This window comes from Hyalella azteca, unplaced genomic scaffold (assembly GCF_000764305.2).
Source record: "Hyalella azteca isolate HAZT.00-mixed unplaced genomic scaffold, Hazt_2.0.2 contig3150, whole genome shotgun sequence".
Lineage (NCBI taxonomy): Eukaryota > Metazoa > Arthropoda > Malacostraca > Amphipoda > Hyalellidae > Hyalella > Hyalella azteca.
In genome coordinates, this window is record NW_025933402.1 from 72341 (window position 1) to 88277 (window position 15937).

General features: G+C 38.3%; 1 protein-coding gene across 1 annotated transcript; it reads left to right on the plus strand.

Moving 5' to 3' along the window:
• Positions 1-3903: 3903 nt before the first annotated feature.
• Positions 3904-15206, plus strand: LOC108672151. The gene is made up of 7 exons (XM_018159777.2): positions 3904-4283; positions 5083-5167; positions 5733-5864; positions 6381-6493; positions 7780-7951; positions 10020-10231; positions 10716-15206. The coding sequence occupies exons 1-7, from the start codon at positions 3963-3965 to the stop codon at positions 14163-14165; spliced, it is 4485 nt and encodes a 1494-aa protein (XP_018015266.2). The 5' UTR covers positions 3904-3962; the 3' UTR covers positions 14166-15206.
• The last annotated feature ends 731 nt before the right edge of the window (positions 15207-15937 follow it).

Consider the following 15937-nt stretch of genomic DNA (forward strand, 5'->3'; position numbering starts at 1 on the left):
TCTTATGCTTATTTTCTTGCAAGACTTCAGTGCTTGGCAATTAGTTGCAATTTCGTTCAAAACTTCGTTAATATCAGCTTTTGTTCGTTACTTTACGTAGTAAAATGTTCGAAAACTGTTCTTCACTTTACGGGATCTTTAATTTTCTTTTCGCGCACAGCAACCAATTTTGTTCTCGATAATTTAATTAATAACCAATGTTTGTTTACAACACTAACTTAACGAAATAATTTTTTTTATCTTTCAGTCGAGGTTCCAATAGATTTATGCAATTTACAAGTATATTTTTGACTTGCTTAATAGTTATCAAATAGATTTCTCATCACAAATCCATTCGAATCCTGGAGATCAAATAATTTTTGACGAAATCGTAACTCAGAAGCTGACGGAAATCCTAAATCCTAAAGTCAACGCGACCCACGCGAATAATTTTTAAAATATAGCGACCACTCGTTGGTATATTTTATTGATAAGATAAAAATTTTCTTTATTTAAAATATACCGACACTCGTTGTTATATTTTATTGATAAGATAAAAATTGTCTTCATTTTAAATATACCGACCACTCTTTGGTATATTTTATTGATAGATAAAAATTGTCTTTATTTAAAATATACCGACCACTCTTTGGTATATTTTATTGATAAGATAAACATTGTCTTTATTTGAAATATACTGACCACTCGTTGGTATATTTTGTTGATAAGATAAAAATTATCTTTATTTAAAATATTCCGACCACTCTTCGGTATATTTTATTAATAAGATGAAAATTGTATTGTTCAAAATATACCGACGACTCGTTGGTATATTTTATTTATAAGATAAAAATTGGCTTTATCCTGCTACGTTATGCAGTTGGCATGATAAAGTCTAAGTCTGATACTGTTACGTGTTTTACGCAATATGTGTGCAATTTGTCGCTATTTCATCCGGAATTCAGCCATTCCTGAAGTGGACGCTCCTCCTGACACGATAAACGTCGACTTCCGGGGGCACTGTTATACTTTCTACGGACTTGCCTGGTTCAAGTAACGATCAACATTCAGCACACATGAATGTGTTAGAGGAAATGAATGAATGTGTTAGAGGAAATAGAAGGAAATGAATGGACATTCTAATGACGGCTATAGATATGAACTCGATATGGATTATCTTGATGTAAATTACTGGCTTGAAGGCAACACACGAAACCTAGGATTATGGCCGATAATCCAAAAGTTAAGTTTTTACGTTGAGATACTCACATATTTATTGAGGAATGAAGCCAATATGTTTGTATGTTACCGTCATATTTGAACATCATGTTTGAATATCGTGTTCAAACAACCTACATAAAGAGTATATTTAAACAGCGTACGTTAATAGCGGTTATAAGATTTACGTTACACTCGAAAACTTAGTGTTGAGGGCCACGTTTAAATTTCTGCGTTAATCTTCAACTAAGTTATCTCGTGTAGTTTATTATTTACAACAATTACTCACATTATGTATTTGAATATGCAAAACTTCAATGTTATTACGTCAAATTAAAATAATTTATTTTTCCACTCCGTCTTTTTTATTTGTTTGCAATGTTATCGCTTTCTTGGCTTCTAAGTCAAGCAATTCTTACAGCCACAGTTTGTACTCTATTCTAAATAATTTTCTTTTTGCTCCTGTATTTTGCTTCTTTGTTAATGGCGGTTAACGTCCGTCTGTCTGTCCGTGAAATCACTTTTTCGTCAACGAGAAAACGCGCTCTTTGTCACTCACTGCAGTGGGTACTGAGTTATATTTTGTATTTGTTTGTAATGTTATCGCTTTCTTGGCTTCTAAGTCAAGCAATTCTTACGGCCACAGTTTGTACCCTATTCTAAATCATTTTCGTTTAGCTCCTGTATTTTGCTTCTTCGTTAATGGCAGTTACCGTCCCTGGTTGCGACGTTTCCATGTTCATTTAGCGACGCGTTTCCATGTTTGTCGCCACAACGCAACAGCGCGTCTCGGTCTAACGTCCCTGGTAGCGACGTTTCCATGTTCGTCGCCACGACGCAACAGAGCGTCGCGGTCGCCGGTCTGCGAGGTCGCGGAAGGCGCGAGTAACTTTCGCTTTTTACGGACGGGAAGGAAACGAAGCGCGCGTTGTGGGTTTTTCGATTACGTCGCGAGTCATCCAGTCGAATGGATCAGTTAAAGATTTCCTTTTTTGTCCGGATTGAGATCCCTCTTATACTGGATTCCGTTATCGGAAATAAGATTAATGTTTGCTTAAATAGAAAAACCTGTTCGAACCAACATTCAAATTGGAACGTGAACCACCAACATTTTATATGGATCCTGAAACACACATTCGAATTTTGTTTCAGAATGTGAAGAAGTATTTTTTATCTTTGAATTATCTTCGTGAACACCCAACAGCTGGATACGCGCCCCAACAGCCCCTATATATTGCGGCGCCATAAGTATCCTGGATACGCGCCCCAACAGCCCCTATATATTGCGGTGCCATAGGTATCCTGGATACGCGCCCCAACAGACCCTATATATTGCGGCAAAATGCTTACAATAAACAAGGTTTGACAAATATTTATATAAAAATAAATTTAAACGTTAAAATGCCGAATATTTCTCATATGGGAAAAATTCGAGCTTTGTCAACAGTCAAATGCATTCACTGATTTGCTTCACAACAAAATTGCTCAAAGTAATGTAATTTCGTGACTGCATATTTTATACAAATTTTGTATTTAAATATCAAAATTTACGACTCTCTGCAGGATGTGAATACATTTTCGTTCGCGCGTCAATTCCCTGCTTCTGATCTAATAAAATGAAGGATATTATTTGTATTTATACGGGACAGCGACCAATGCGGGGATAGCGTCACGTGTGTTTAAATCATAAAACATAAACAATTGTAATAATAAAAACAATAATAATAATGTGATAATAAAAACAATAAAACAACAAATTAAACTTAACTCATAAAACATAAAACAAACAATTGCATCACGTGTGTTTAAATCATAAAACATAAACAATTGTAATAATAAAAACAATAATAATAATGTGATAATAAAAACAATAAAACAACAAATTAAACTTAACTCATAAAACATAAAACAAACAATTGCATCACGTGTGTTTAAATCATAAAACTTAAAAAACAATTTTAACGCATCAATTTTATTACAAAATTTTGAATCATCTGAATGAAAATAATGTTTAAATGCATTTAATTATTTAAATAATTTAAATGCTTGATTAGGCATTGTATTCTCAAAACAGTATAGCCCTAGCTTAATAATTCACCTTGACCACATTAGCTCTAGTTAAGTGCCTCACGCAAGTTCCAGCATTCGTAAGCACGTTCACAAACCCGTCCACGCACGCGCGTCGCTCAGATACGAATATCGGTCGTTGACATTCGTGTGTGAATTTAAATCCTGCACGTGCGTTCGCTTGAACTTTCTTCGTTGAGTTAATGATGTTTAAAATTCTAAATCCTGCTGATAACAGGCTTAATTCATCGGGATATTGCATTCTACAAATTTAATTTTACAATACAAATAATATTATTTGTCAATAATTTCATGTGACAAATTATTATTTGTCACATAAAATATTATTTTATGTGGAGAAAAAAAAAGAACACATTTTTCTCCACACAATTTTATTACAATCCTGTCAATTTTGACATTTTTTCGTCTGATGATGACATATTTGTTTACAATTATTGAATACGAGTGCAATTCTGCTGGACCGGCCAGCGCCATTTATTCAAAAATATTTATATCAACATTATCATTATTTATATTTATATCATTAACATTTACATCACAAATATTTATTGTATAAGAGCGATATATGAGTGCACAAAACATCAAATCATTAATGGCAAATATTTCTTCCCCAGATGTCAGGCGGGACGTCACGTTCGTCGGGAGGCCTCGTCTCCCCAACGCCCCACATCCTCAGCATGACACCCACTTCGACACCCATAAAATCCCACTCAAACTCAACGTTTAATCCTAAATCCCATTCATCTTTCCCACCTAAATCCCACTCTAACTCCACACACCCCCTCAAGTCCCCCTCTAGCTCCACTCTAGCCCACAAGTCCCCCTCCAGCTCCACTCTCCCCCACAAATCCCCCTCCAGCCAGCCGTACACCCCCAAGGCGCTGCTCCAACGCTACAGCCTCCCCTTGGCCGTACGTCTACACGCACCCACCCCCACCCCCTCTGGGGTTGACCCCCGCCGCCCCCTCCTGCTCTACCGCACCTCCCACACCCCCAAGGTACGGGGGCTTCCCTGGCTATAGCTTCATACATTTAAATCATAATTCAAGTAATAATTCATAATATAATTAATATTTAATAGTAATATAGTAATAATTATTTAATTTGTAATTCATAATTCATAATTCGTATTTAAGACTCTTCGTACTGATATATGATTCGTAATATTAATTTTTTTATAACCGACCTTTCCTACTGATTCATAAACCTGAATCAGTAACCTAATTGCCAATTGTGATTTTTAGATTCTTATCCCAATTTCTCACTTTCTGAATCAGAATCTGTATTTATGATTCAAATTCCAATTCACAATCGTAATTTTTGGGTCCCATTCCTGATGTCCATTTCCCGATAACCAATCATGATTTATCTTTGCACCATATATTTATTATTGCCCCGTAGAATCACATTTCAAATTGTAAGTGCATCACAACTCCAGAAATTCAGGTCGTGGTTCCCTTCTCATTTCTTTTTTAACATAACTAGAAGTGATATTTTTACTCAATATTTTGCCGCGGTAAATGTTTTCAAAATCAATAATAACTCTTAATTCCTGTTTCCTCTTCTCATTTATTTCTTAACATAACTAGAATGGATTTTTTACTCAATATTTTTTTGCCGCGGTAAATTTTTTCAAAATCAATAATTTATCTCTAATTCCTGTTTCCTCTTCTGACATATTTCTTAACATAACTAGAATTGATTTATTTACTCAATATTTTTTGCCGCGGTGATTTTTTTTCAAAATCAACAACTTATTTTTAATTTTAAACCTCTCCCCCCCCCCCTTCCCCACAGGTACGGGCGGAGTCGCTGCGGGTGGCCACCGATGGCACATACATGAGCGTGGGGCAGCCGCTGGTCGTGCCTGAGTCCTACACGGGTACGTGTCTCGTATCCCTAGCTGGATAAGTGACTAAATTTCTCTTCAGTAGGGTAGGAGACCTACACGGGTAAGTGTCTAGTATCCCTAGATGGATAAGTGACTAAATGTACTATAGTTGAGTAGGTGATGTGTCACCCTAGAGTTGGGGGCCTGTGTTAATTCATGATCCTTAATTACGTCAATTAAGTTTATTCTTCTTATTTTAATTCTCGATCCACATTAATTATGGTAATTCTTCGTATGTTAGTTCATGATCCCTAATTATGTAAGTTATTTCTTCTTACGTTAATTCTCGATCCACGTTAATTATTGTTATTCTTCTTATGTTAATTCTTCATCCTTAATTACGTTAATTCATCTTACATTAATTCATCATCCTTAATTACTTTAATTAAGTTAATTCTTCTTATGTTAGTTCATAATCCTTAATTACGTTAACTAAGTTCATTCTTTTCATCTTAATTCTTGATTTCCTATACTGCATTAATTTTCTCGCCGCTTCGTATAAACAAATGTATATTATACACGCATGAAATAAGATATCACCTTCATCGCGGTGCAGGCTGGTTCAGTGTGGTGCAGGCCAGCGGAGGCAGCGCCACGGCCTACACCAGCATCGCTGAGGTCATCAGCACGCGGCCTGCAGCCTTCCTCACCCGCTACGACCTGCCAGCCTACATCGCCACTAGAGAAGGTCGGGGGGGGGGGAGTGTGTGGGGCTTCCCGTGAAATTTTGAGTAATGCAAAATTCATATCTTTTTGAGAGTGTGAATTTTAATTTTTTTGCGAAGTTGTAAAGTAAAAATATTCATTTCTCTTCTTCTGAGTGGATTTTTTATTTTTTCCGTTAGTTTTCTTGTCAACAAACTATTATTTGTATATAATTTCGTACATGCGAATTAATGTATGCTTCAATTATATCAATCTATTATATATTAATTTAAATATTATTATATTATCTACTATACTCGTATATTATTAGTCTATCTGATGGCAGCGCAGTGAGTGTAGCTCATACTCACCGAAGTAGGTAACCAAGTTAATTATACCTAAGTAAGTAACCAGATTATTTACCTAAATAAATAACCGAATTACTTACTGAAGTAAGTAACCAAGTTACTTAACTTAGCAAGTAACCAAATTACTTACCTAAGCAAGTAACCAAACTACTTACCTAAGTAAGTAACCAAGTTTACCTACTATACCTCAGGTACTGCTAAGTACCACCAAGGCACCGTGCAGGGAGGGGAGGTACTGCAGCTGGTAGCTGTGGTCTCCTACCAGCGCGAGCAGTTCGCGCAGTGTCTCAACTACCAGCACCAGGTAGCCTGCCTGTACATACTAGTAAACTACTTTGTCTTAACTACCAGCACCAGGTACCTTGCTTGTACATACTAGTAAACTAGTTGATCTTAACTACCAGCACCAGGTAGCTTGCTTGTACATACTAGTAAACTACTTTGTCTTAACTACCAGCACCAGGTAGCTTGCTTGTACATACTAGTAAACTACTTTGTCTTAACTACCAGCACCAGGTAGCCTGCTTGTACATACTAGTAAACTACTTTGTCTTAACTACCAGCACCAGGTAGCTTGCTTGTACATACTAGTAAACTACTTTGTCTTAACTACCAGCACCNTGTATAACTTCTGTAGGGCCTGTAATGTATAACTTCTGTAGGGCCTGTATTGTAAAACTTCTGTAGGGCCTGTATTGTAAAACTTCTGTAGGGCCTGTAATGTATAATTTCGTCTGTATAGGGCCTGTAAGGTATAAATTCTTTATGTTCTGCAATGTTTAACGTCTATAAGGTAATAAGTGCTTATATAGATTGTCACAAGACTCGTGGTTTTGCGAGTGCAATTCTCTTCATTTTATTGACGATCTTCTCATGATGAAACGACCAGAAAGTCATAGTTTTGGCATTCGTCTGCTGCTGGCGTCACCCTCGACTGCAGTTTTTACAAAATTGTTAGGATATTTTCTATCGTGATTATAATATATAATTTTCAGGATACTTGCTATCGTGATTAAAATAGTCATTCAATTTTAAAGCCACTCTTTCTCTTATTCGGACAAGTTAATATGTGGTAAATTGATTCAAACATTTTAGTTCTATACTAGTGTTCCTTGATTTTATTCTCAGATGAGCTAGTAATCACCCACGAACGCTTTCTTTTCGATACGAAATGTTTAAATAATTGATATTCATTCAATTTGTTTAATGAAAAAGAAAAAATTTCTTAATTACGGCTTTTGACAACTTCAAATTTAAATTGAAATAAATAATAGTTTTTAATAAAAAAATATATAATAATATTTTCGATTCATTTCTATTTTCAAGATATTACTTTGATTCTTTTGTCAGTCTATGCGTGATATCCGTTTCCTACTAAGCCATTTATAAACTTAAATTTTAATTATTAATTTTTCAAGCTATTTTAATCCTCAATATTAATTTTCTACTTTATTAATTACCGAATTTTTCTTTCTCTTTCAAGCTTTTTACCTCTTGTTAATTGAGCAAAATTTATTACCGAATTAAATGACTTTATATCGGGGCGGTAATCGTTGCATTTATCACCTGGTAATTTACCACTTACCCCAGATGGCGCTGGTGTCAGTGAACGCAGTGGGTAAATTTTACCACACTGCTGACAAGAACACTCGTGACACGGATAAAGTTTACCTTTTGACCCACCTTCTGCGAGCTTTCCAGTTACCCCTGACGGTAAAACTGGTGTGTGGGTATATGCCACGCACTCCATGTGCCTTTACCGGTGAGTCTGGGGGTAAATTGGGTGGTAAATCCAGGGTAAAGTGGGTGGTGAATCAGGGGTAAATTGGGTGGTGAGTCTGGGGTAAATTGGGTGGTGAATCCGGGGTAAATAATCTGGGGTAAATTGGGTGGTGAATCTTGGGGTAAATTGGGTGGTGAATCCGGGGTAAATTGGGGTGGTGAATCTGGGGTAAATTGGGTGGTGAATCCGGGGTAAATTGGGTGGTGAATCCGGGGTAAATTGGGGTGGTGAATCCGGGGTAAATTGGGTTGGTGAATCTGGGGTAAATTGGGGTGGTGAATCCGGGGTAAATTGGTTGGTGAATGGAAAGTTGGTGGTGAATCAGGGGTAAATTGGGTTGGTGAGTCCGGGATAAATTGGGTGGTGGATCCGGGGTAAATTGGTGGTGAATCTGGGGTAAACTGGGATGGTGAATCCGGGGTAAATTGGGTGGTGAAACCGGAGTAAAATGGGGTGGTGAATCAGGGTTAAATAGGGTAGGTGAATCTGGGGTAAATTGGGGTGGTGAATGCGTGGTAAAATGGTTGGTAAATCCGGGGTAAAGTGGTTGGTGAATCCGGGGTAAATTGGGTGGTGAATCCCGGGTAAATTGGGAGGTGAATCCGGGGTAAATTTAGTTGGTGAATCCCGGGTAAATTGGGTGGTAAATCCGGGGGAAATTATTTGGTAAATCCGGGGTAAATTAGGTGATGAATCTGGGGTAAAGTGGGTTGGTGAATCAGGGGTAAATTGGGTGGTGAATCTGGGGTAAATTTGGTTGGTGAATCCAGGGTAAATTGGGGTGGTGAATGCGGGGTAAATTGGGTGGTGAATCTGGGGTAAATTGGGTTGGTGAATCAGGGGTAAATTGGGCTGGTGTATCTGGGGTAAACTGGGTGGTGAATCCGGGAAAAATTTGGTTAGTGAGTCCGGGGGTAAATTGGGTGGGATTTTAGTTTTTAGTTTGGTGACTCCGGGTAAATTGAGATGGCGCATCAAGGGTAAATTGGTTTGGTGCATCAAGGGTAAATTGGTTCGGTGCATCAAGGGTAAATTGGTTTGGTGATAAATTAAAAACGGTCGCCACGGACCGGGTAGATGGTTCTCATGTTTCCTTACCTCAATCATGGTATCCTGTTCCCTTTTCAAAATATATAACAAAATCATTATTATTACTCGACCAGCTTCTAGAGAGCTGTAAAACTACGGCGTTCACATCTGTTCTTAGAAATATTTTTTACTGATTTGTTTTGAAGTCGGAAAGCTTTTGTATTTTTTTGCGTCCATATGTTCGATATTTCACCCAATATCAATTGTGCAGAGAAAATTTTAAATGGAGTTATTTTACGTGTCGTTGATATCGTCTGCATGAATTAAAAACAAAAAAACTTTTTAGCACATGCCGCCACATGAGAGACGCAGAAGGTTTTTCAAGTAATTATATGCAAGCCTTCATAAGGACATCATGTCAACTTGAATATGGCTTAGCATTGCCGTAGATATTTCTACTGTGTTTACTTGTCCATGACAAAGTTTGGTTTTATTAAACGATATTCCAATGAAGGGAACAACTTCATTCCGATTTATCGGAGTGTTAATAATATCTCGCTTAAAATCTTGTTCAAGATCTGCCTTCTTATTAATTAACTAAATTATCGCATACCATTGAGAGTATTCAAAGCCAACAGCTACCCATTGATTCTGACAATTATTTTTGTTAACATTTTGAATGACATTTCGTCATTAAATTTTCATTTTTGTTAATATTACTTCTTAATAAATAGTTAAAAATGACGTGTTATTTTTCTTTTGTACTGCTTACATACCCGTTTGTTAATGTCGTATTATATTATAGTTCTAACATTATTTGACAATTATCTATCGAGTCATAAGGTAAAAAAATACCAATCACTGCATGCATAATCACTCGTTGATCCCCGACGTATTTTAATCTAACATCACTGCATAATTATCCATTCATCAACGCCGTATTAAAATTCATTCATCGACGAAAAAAAATAATTTGTCGATCATAGACATATCCTATAATCCTACCATCACTGCGCAGGCATCCTACGGCTGCTGCGGTGTCAGAAGGAGTCTGTGGTGGTAGCCTGCACGATGACGTCACAGGCAGAGGCAACCCTCATGGAAATGGACTTGTCCTCGAGCTTCCTGCTCTCCCCAATCCTCGACCCCCTCTTCCCCAAGTCCCCGATTTACCTCAAGACTTTATCCTACTGCGAGGACGAAGCTACGGACTGGCAACGACAAATTAAAGTGAGGAAGTAAAGTTGCATGTAACTCTACAGGGAAATTTAAGAGGAAGGGAATGCCATATTCAATATAATGATTTTTATGAGGATATACGCATATTGAATGTCTTGAATGTCAATGTATCTTCATTAGGAAATGTAATTTTTATGAATAATGACTGGTTACGAATACGTTGACTATTGGTATTAAGTTTGACATTGAAATTTACGATTGGATGTTAATAGAAGATTTTTACGCGCAGGGACTTTAATGTATGAATTCCGATTAGAAATTATGCATGCCTTCATTAACTTGAGATAAACAATAAATTTGTAATCATCTTACAAAGCAGCGTTATCAATAATAGATACTTAATGAACGCTTGACACTTAATAATTTTCATATCGGACAGGAACGTACCAGTAAGTGTGCAAATTCATTCTAAAATAACATCTAACTAGTAAAACATTGGAATTAATTTCTATTTTCGTATTCGTGTGTCCATCAGGTCACCCACCATGTCACGGATCAACGATCGCGTTCGTTAACACGTTCGTTCAGCGACAAATTCGTGGACGTTCCGGCATGCAGATCCATGTCGGCATTTTCCACCCTGGACCGCGTCAAGCCACGTAGGTCCATGTTCACCCAGAGCGTCACCGACACCAGCATTGGTAGACTGGCAAGCAAAATAAACAAGATGAAAGAATCCAGGAAGCGAGAAAGTATCTCAGAGAAATACAGGGATAACAATGGACTGGGCCATTCGTTCGAGCAGATCGTGTGCCCGAACACCAAACTTTTCGAGAAGCAAAGATCTTTGTCGAAACAGAACACGTTCGTCCAGGAAATTAATAGGAAAAATAGGCCTCTTCCAGATACGAGCACAAAAACAACAACAACCATTATCAATTTGAAACACAGTTTGAATTCTCTGAGGAGAGGAAAGAAAATCGGGAGTCGACCTCTTCCAACACCATGTGAACTTCTGGTGACTCCGCCTGATGACTCTCAACCAAGTCTAACAACTTACAAGTTTATTAAAACCTCGAAAGACGGAATTGAATACTGCAGAGTTTCTGATAATTCCAGTCCGGCTCCTACCAGTCTAGGTCTTGAAGACTCAGACATGGACGACGATGGTCTTGACGAAGACACAGAGAACCTTTACTCTGAAATAGAGGATTTGATGAGCAACAAAATGGATCTGGATTTCAGCGACGAAGAAAGAGATTCTGCTTCCTCTTCCAATGGCAACAGCAGCAACGGATACTCCAGTGAAACTAAAATGACACGAAAAAATAGAATGTTTTTAAATTTTAAGGGAACTGTTTCTCAGGATGTTGCTATCAAAGCCGAGGTTCATTCTCGTAACCGTTTTGATTCTCCCAAATCTGTTGCTGAATCTGAGGACGATCACTACGCAACTATCACACTGAACGAAGATGACGACGATAGTGAACAAGATATCGATAAAAATCGTGATTCTTATATCCAAAATATGAATAAAGCTAATGCATTTGACGACTTCCAAAAGCAGGAATTGAAAGAAGCCGGCGCTGAAGATTCGGTGTCGATAAAAGGAGATTGGTCCGATAGCTTGGAGAATGTCTCGGCTTTACCAAATGAGAGCAAAATACAAACTTTCGTTGACCAAAAAGGAGCAGTACGAGAGAAATATTTCACGAGGCAAAGATCAATCAACATCTATGAAACTCTCGAAGAGGCAGTGGAAAATTCGAAGCACAATTCATCGACAAACGACAGCAATCAGGACTCTGATGATGAATTGATCGGAGACTCATCTTCACCCAGAGAAAGACCGCTGAATGAAGATTTGAAAAAAGTAATATTTCATGATATCGAAGATAGCGCCATTCTAACGTCAAATGAGCCCATTGATGACTCAATCGCCGATGAAGAAGCCGAAACAGATTTGTCCCCATCCCTGAACACAACCATCACAATGGTTGAAGATGAGAGTCGTCCAGGAAGAACTAGCATTTCCATCACCGAAGCGCCGTTCGAACCTTCAGGAAACTCAACTCGCACATTTCGCCCCGTTGCTAAACCGAGTCTTGGTTTAACCTCTGCGTGCAGCATCGCTGATTTGTGTAATGCAGATGAAGAAGAAGATTACGAAATTCAGATGCGAGGAAACACGATTCTAATCAAAGTATGTGACGATTCCAGCGTCAGTCGAGATACCTCATTCGATACCGAGATGGAAAAATCTAATGACGACATGAAACCTAATTTGAAGAAGTGTTCTTCAGTTTCTAGCATAAATATATTGTTAGACGATAATGAAGATTTTTGTACTCATAGTGAACATGTAAGATCCGAGGAGACTTGTAACGAAATTTCGTATTTAAACGAGTCTTGCGTATCCATCTCTATCATTAACAGGCCAGAAAATTTGACAATCGCCAAGTTAAGCAGTGATATCGTGGAAGAAATGTACGGAAAAGCTGAGGAGCCTTACAAGTCCATAGGAACATTGCTACCAAATAACGAACTTCGCATTAATACCGAAGAAAATCATTTCGCCAACACGCCCACTTCTGAAATGGACCAAAAGTCTTTAGATTCAGGTAACGCTTCCGATGAAGTGGAAGATCAAGAAGACTCTTTTGATGCAGATTCTCTAGCAGACGAAGAATGTGAATCTCCACGCATTGTTAAAAAGTACGAGGGTCTTTCGCAAGACTCTCGTGAAGAGATTCACGAAGAGCTGAATTCAGATAATGAAGATACATACGATGATACCAATCCAGATAATGCCACAGAATCGTATGATTTTACCTGTCCACAAGATATTGAAGATGACAAGGAAGATGGCGAGGAAAAGATATTTTCACTGACTACCCTGACCAGCAAGTACGAGATTTCAATAATGGAACCAATTTTGGAAGAAGACTCATATGACTCTGAAGCTAACGAATCTTTCCCTAATTCTCCCAGAAGGCTTGTTTATCAAAACATGCCACTCGCCATAAATTCAGATGCAGAATATGTAGTTGACATTAAAAAGTTCAGTGCAGAACTTAATGTAGACTTGCTGAAGACTTCGGATGGTTTTGATTCTAGTCCTCAATGCTCAAATGAAAACCAATACGAAAATGTGGACCCACCGGCTCAGAAGGCCACAGCTGCAGATAAATTAATGAAATTTGAGACTTCTTTGACTGGTAAATGTCGGTCTTCTTTGAAATCCGTTGAGCCACTAGACCTCGAACATCCGTTCTTGCTGGCCGAGGCCTTAAGTAAGGACTTTCCACCTACAAACAATCGCATGAGTAGAACTCTTCCTAGAAGTTTGCAAACTAATTCCAGCTTCTGCTATCTGGAAGAACGGACTGACCTTTCGCTGGCTCCACTTTATCAAAACGTGACTCAACCCGAAGAACCTTCTTCCTCTGTGTATGAAAACGTGACCCCGACACCTTCGCTATGTTCAGCTGCGTTGTATGCAAACACGCCTTCGCCTAGTGATGATAACAGAACTGTTACTTCGTTTTCCTACATTTCTCTTTCTCCTCGTTCTCCTACAAGTCAAATTCAAAACAACCATCTTCCTGGAGTGCCATTCCTACCATCGAACCATCCTTCAAGAGTTTCGGCAGACTTACCAAGAGACAGTTTGAAATCTTTCTACAATTCACCTTTCAGTCTCGACGGCCTCAAAATAGAAGAAGATGAGCTATACAAAACGCCGTCGAATATGCTTACCGAGCGACCTAACATACCTATTACTGACCCCACTCCGCCCACGGGGACCAAAACAGATGCTTCATCTAGGAACTTGGATGGTAGTTCAGATAGCTACGACCAAAGTGGCTCTAGTTACTCAACTCATCATCGAAAAGTGTCATCCTTATCTTCGGATTCTGGATGTCTTAGCAGTGATGAATCAGAAATTCCAACTAAGGCCCTTCAAACAGATGAAAGTCCATAGCCACCATAATAAGTCAAAGAGAATATATTATTATTTAAGTTAAGGTCTAGCTTGCTCTGGATTGTTCATTTAACTGGAGCTTGCCTTTTTCTTCATCTTGAATTATGTTCAGGTTACAGATCCTTATTTTCATAATAAATGTTACGATTAAGACATAGTAGAATAACTGAGCATTCATATGGTAATTTACATCATCGTAGACCAAAAATATATTGGTATTACGTTTCAGCCGTACGATAATACCTTGCGATGGGTACTTTTTTGTAAGCATGCAATAGCCGTTTTTACGATAACACTTTTCGATAGTTATTATTTTAATGATACCCTTCGAAAGCCACTCACTCTTTTGATAAACTTTAAATGATTTCGATTCAGTGGGAATTCTAGGCTTCGTTCCTTAACTGCCATTTTAAGACAAAAATGCGATTGCTGTAAGATCGCAATAATTTACTATGCAGAAAAAGTTTCAATTCCGAATTTTCACAGTTTTTTCTACAATTTAAACGTGTTATCCAATTTGAGAACCTGCACTTTCTTAACTGCCATTGAAAGACAAAAATGCGATTTCTGCAAGATCGCAATGATTTACCGCATAAAAAAAGTTTCAATTCCGAATTTTCACAGCTTTTTGTACAATTTATACGTATCAGCCTATTTGAGAACCTGCACTTTTGTCTTCACTAATTTTTAAAATATTACCTCTTTTGATACAATGTGATTCGATACATCTAAAAATTTTGTATGGAAATAATGTCATCGTGATGATACGGTGGAACTGAAGTATGCTGACATCACGCATGCGTGCAGTGACCGCCATCACGCGTGCGTGCAGTGACCGCCATCACGCGTGCGTGCAGTGACCACCATCACGCGTGCGTGCAGCGACCGCCATCACGCGTGCGTGCAGTGACCGCCATCACGCATACGTGCAGTGACCGCCATCACGCATGCGTGCAGTGACCGCCATCACACATGCGTGCAGTGACCGCCATCACGCGTGCGTGCAGTGACCGCCATCACGCGTGCGTGCAGTGACCGCCATCACACCAGACCAGCAACATGCCTTAACATCGTGTGGCATGCTAGACCAGCAACATGCCACAACATCATGTGGCATGCCAGACCAGCAACATGCCACAACATCGTATGGCATGCCAGACCAGCAACATGCCACAACATCGTGTGGCATGCCACAGCATCATGTGGCATGAGACCAGCAACATGCCACACATCACATCATAAGGCATGCTAGTTATTAATTAAAGACCTCTTCCTCATAACAAAATAAATTATTATTATGAATGCAGCCTGATTCATCAATTCGAGATTGTTTATTCATTTTGTTATACATTAAATAAATTTTGGTTCATTATTCTGCAACAGAAATTAAATCTTGTATCGTTGAGCTAACATCGCCACAGTTATTCACAGTGAACACATTTACAATCAAATAAATATAAAAATGTTTTAACTGTTCATGTACAGTCAACCAGAGGCAAACTGTTCTAACTGGGAAGCGTGTTACATTTTCCAGCTGAATATTATACAAAATCATACATGAGAGACATGAGTAACATGTGACAAATATGTTACAACGACAGACAAGAGTCAAGTCTACACACTCTGGGACCGAAATAACGGTAGAATTTGGAAAATCTGTACTTTTTTATAATATATCATTAAAAAGATAACTGGGACTAATAGATAAGGGGACTGAAAACACGAGCCAACCTGTAGACTGGATTCTACACTGGAGTCAAGTCTACACATAC

Bases quoted from the DNA above. Each gene is read 5' to 3' on its own strand.
- LOC108672151 (XM_018159777.2), top strand. From the start codon at position 3,963: ATGACACCCACTTCGACACCCATAAAATCCCACTCAAACTCAACGTTT. The intron at 4,284-5,082 runs GTACGGGGGCTT...CCTTCCCCACAG, and splicing joins GCACCTCCCACACCCCCAAG to GTACGGGCGGAGTCGCTGCG. The intron at 7,952-10,019 runs GTGAGTCTGGGG...ATCACTGCGCAG, and splicing joins CACTCCATGTGCCTTTACCG to GCATCCTACGGCTGCTGCGG.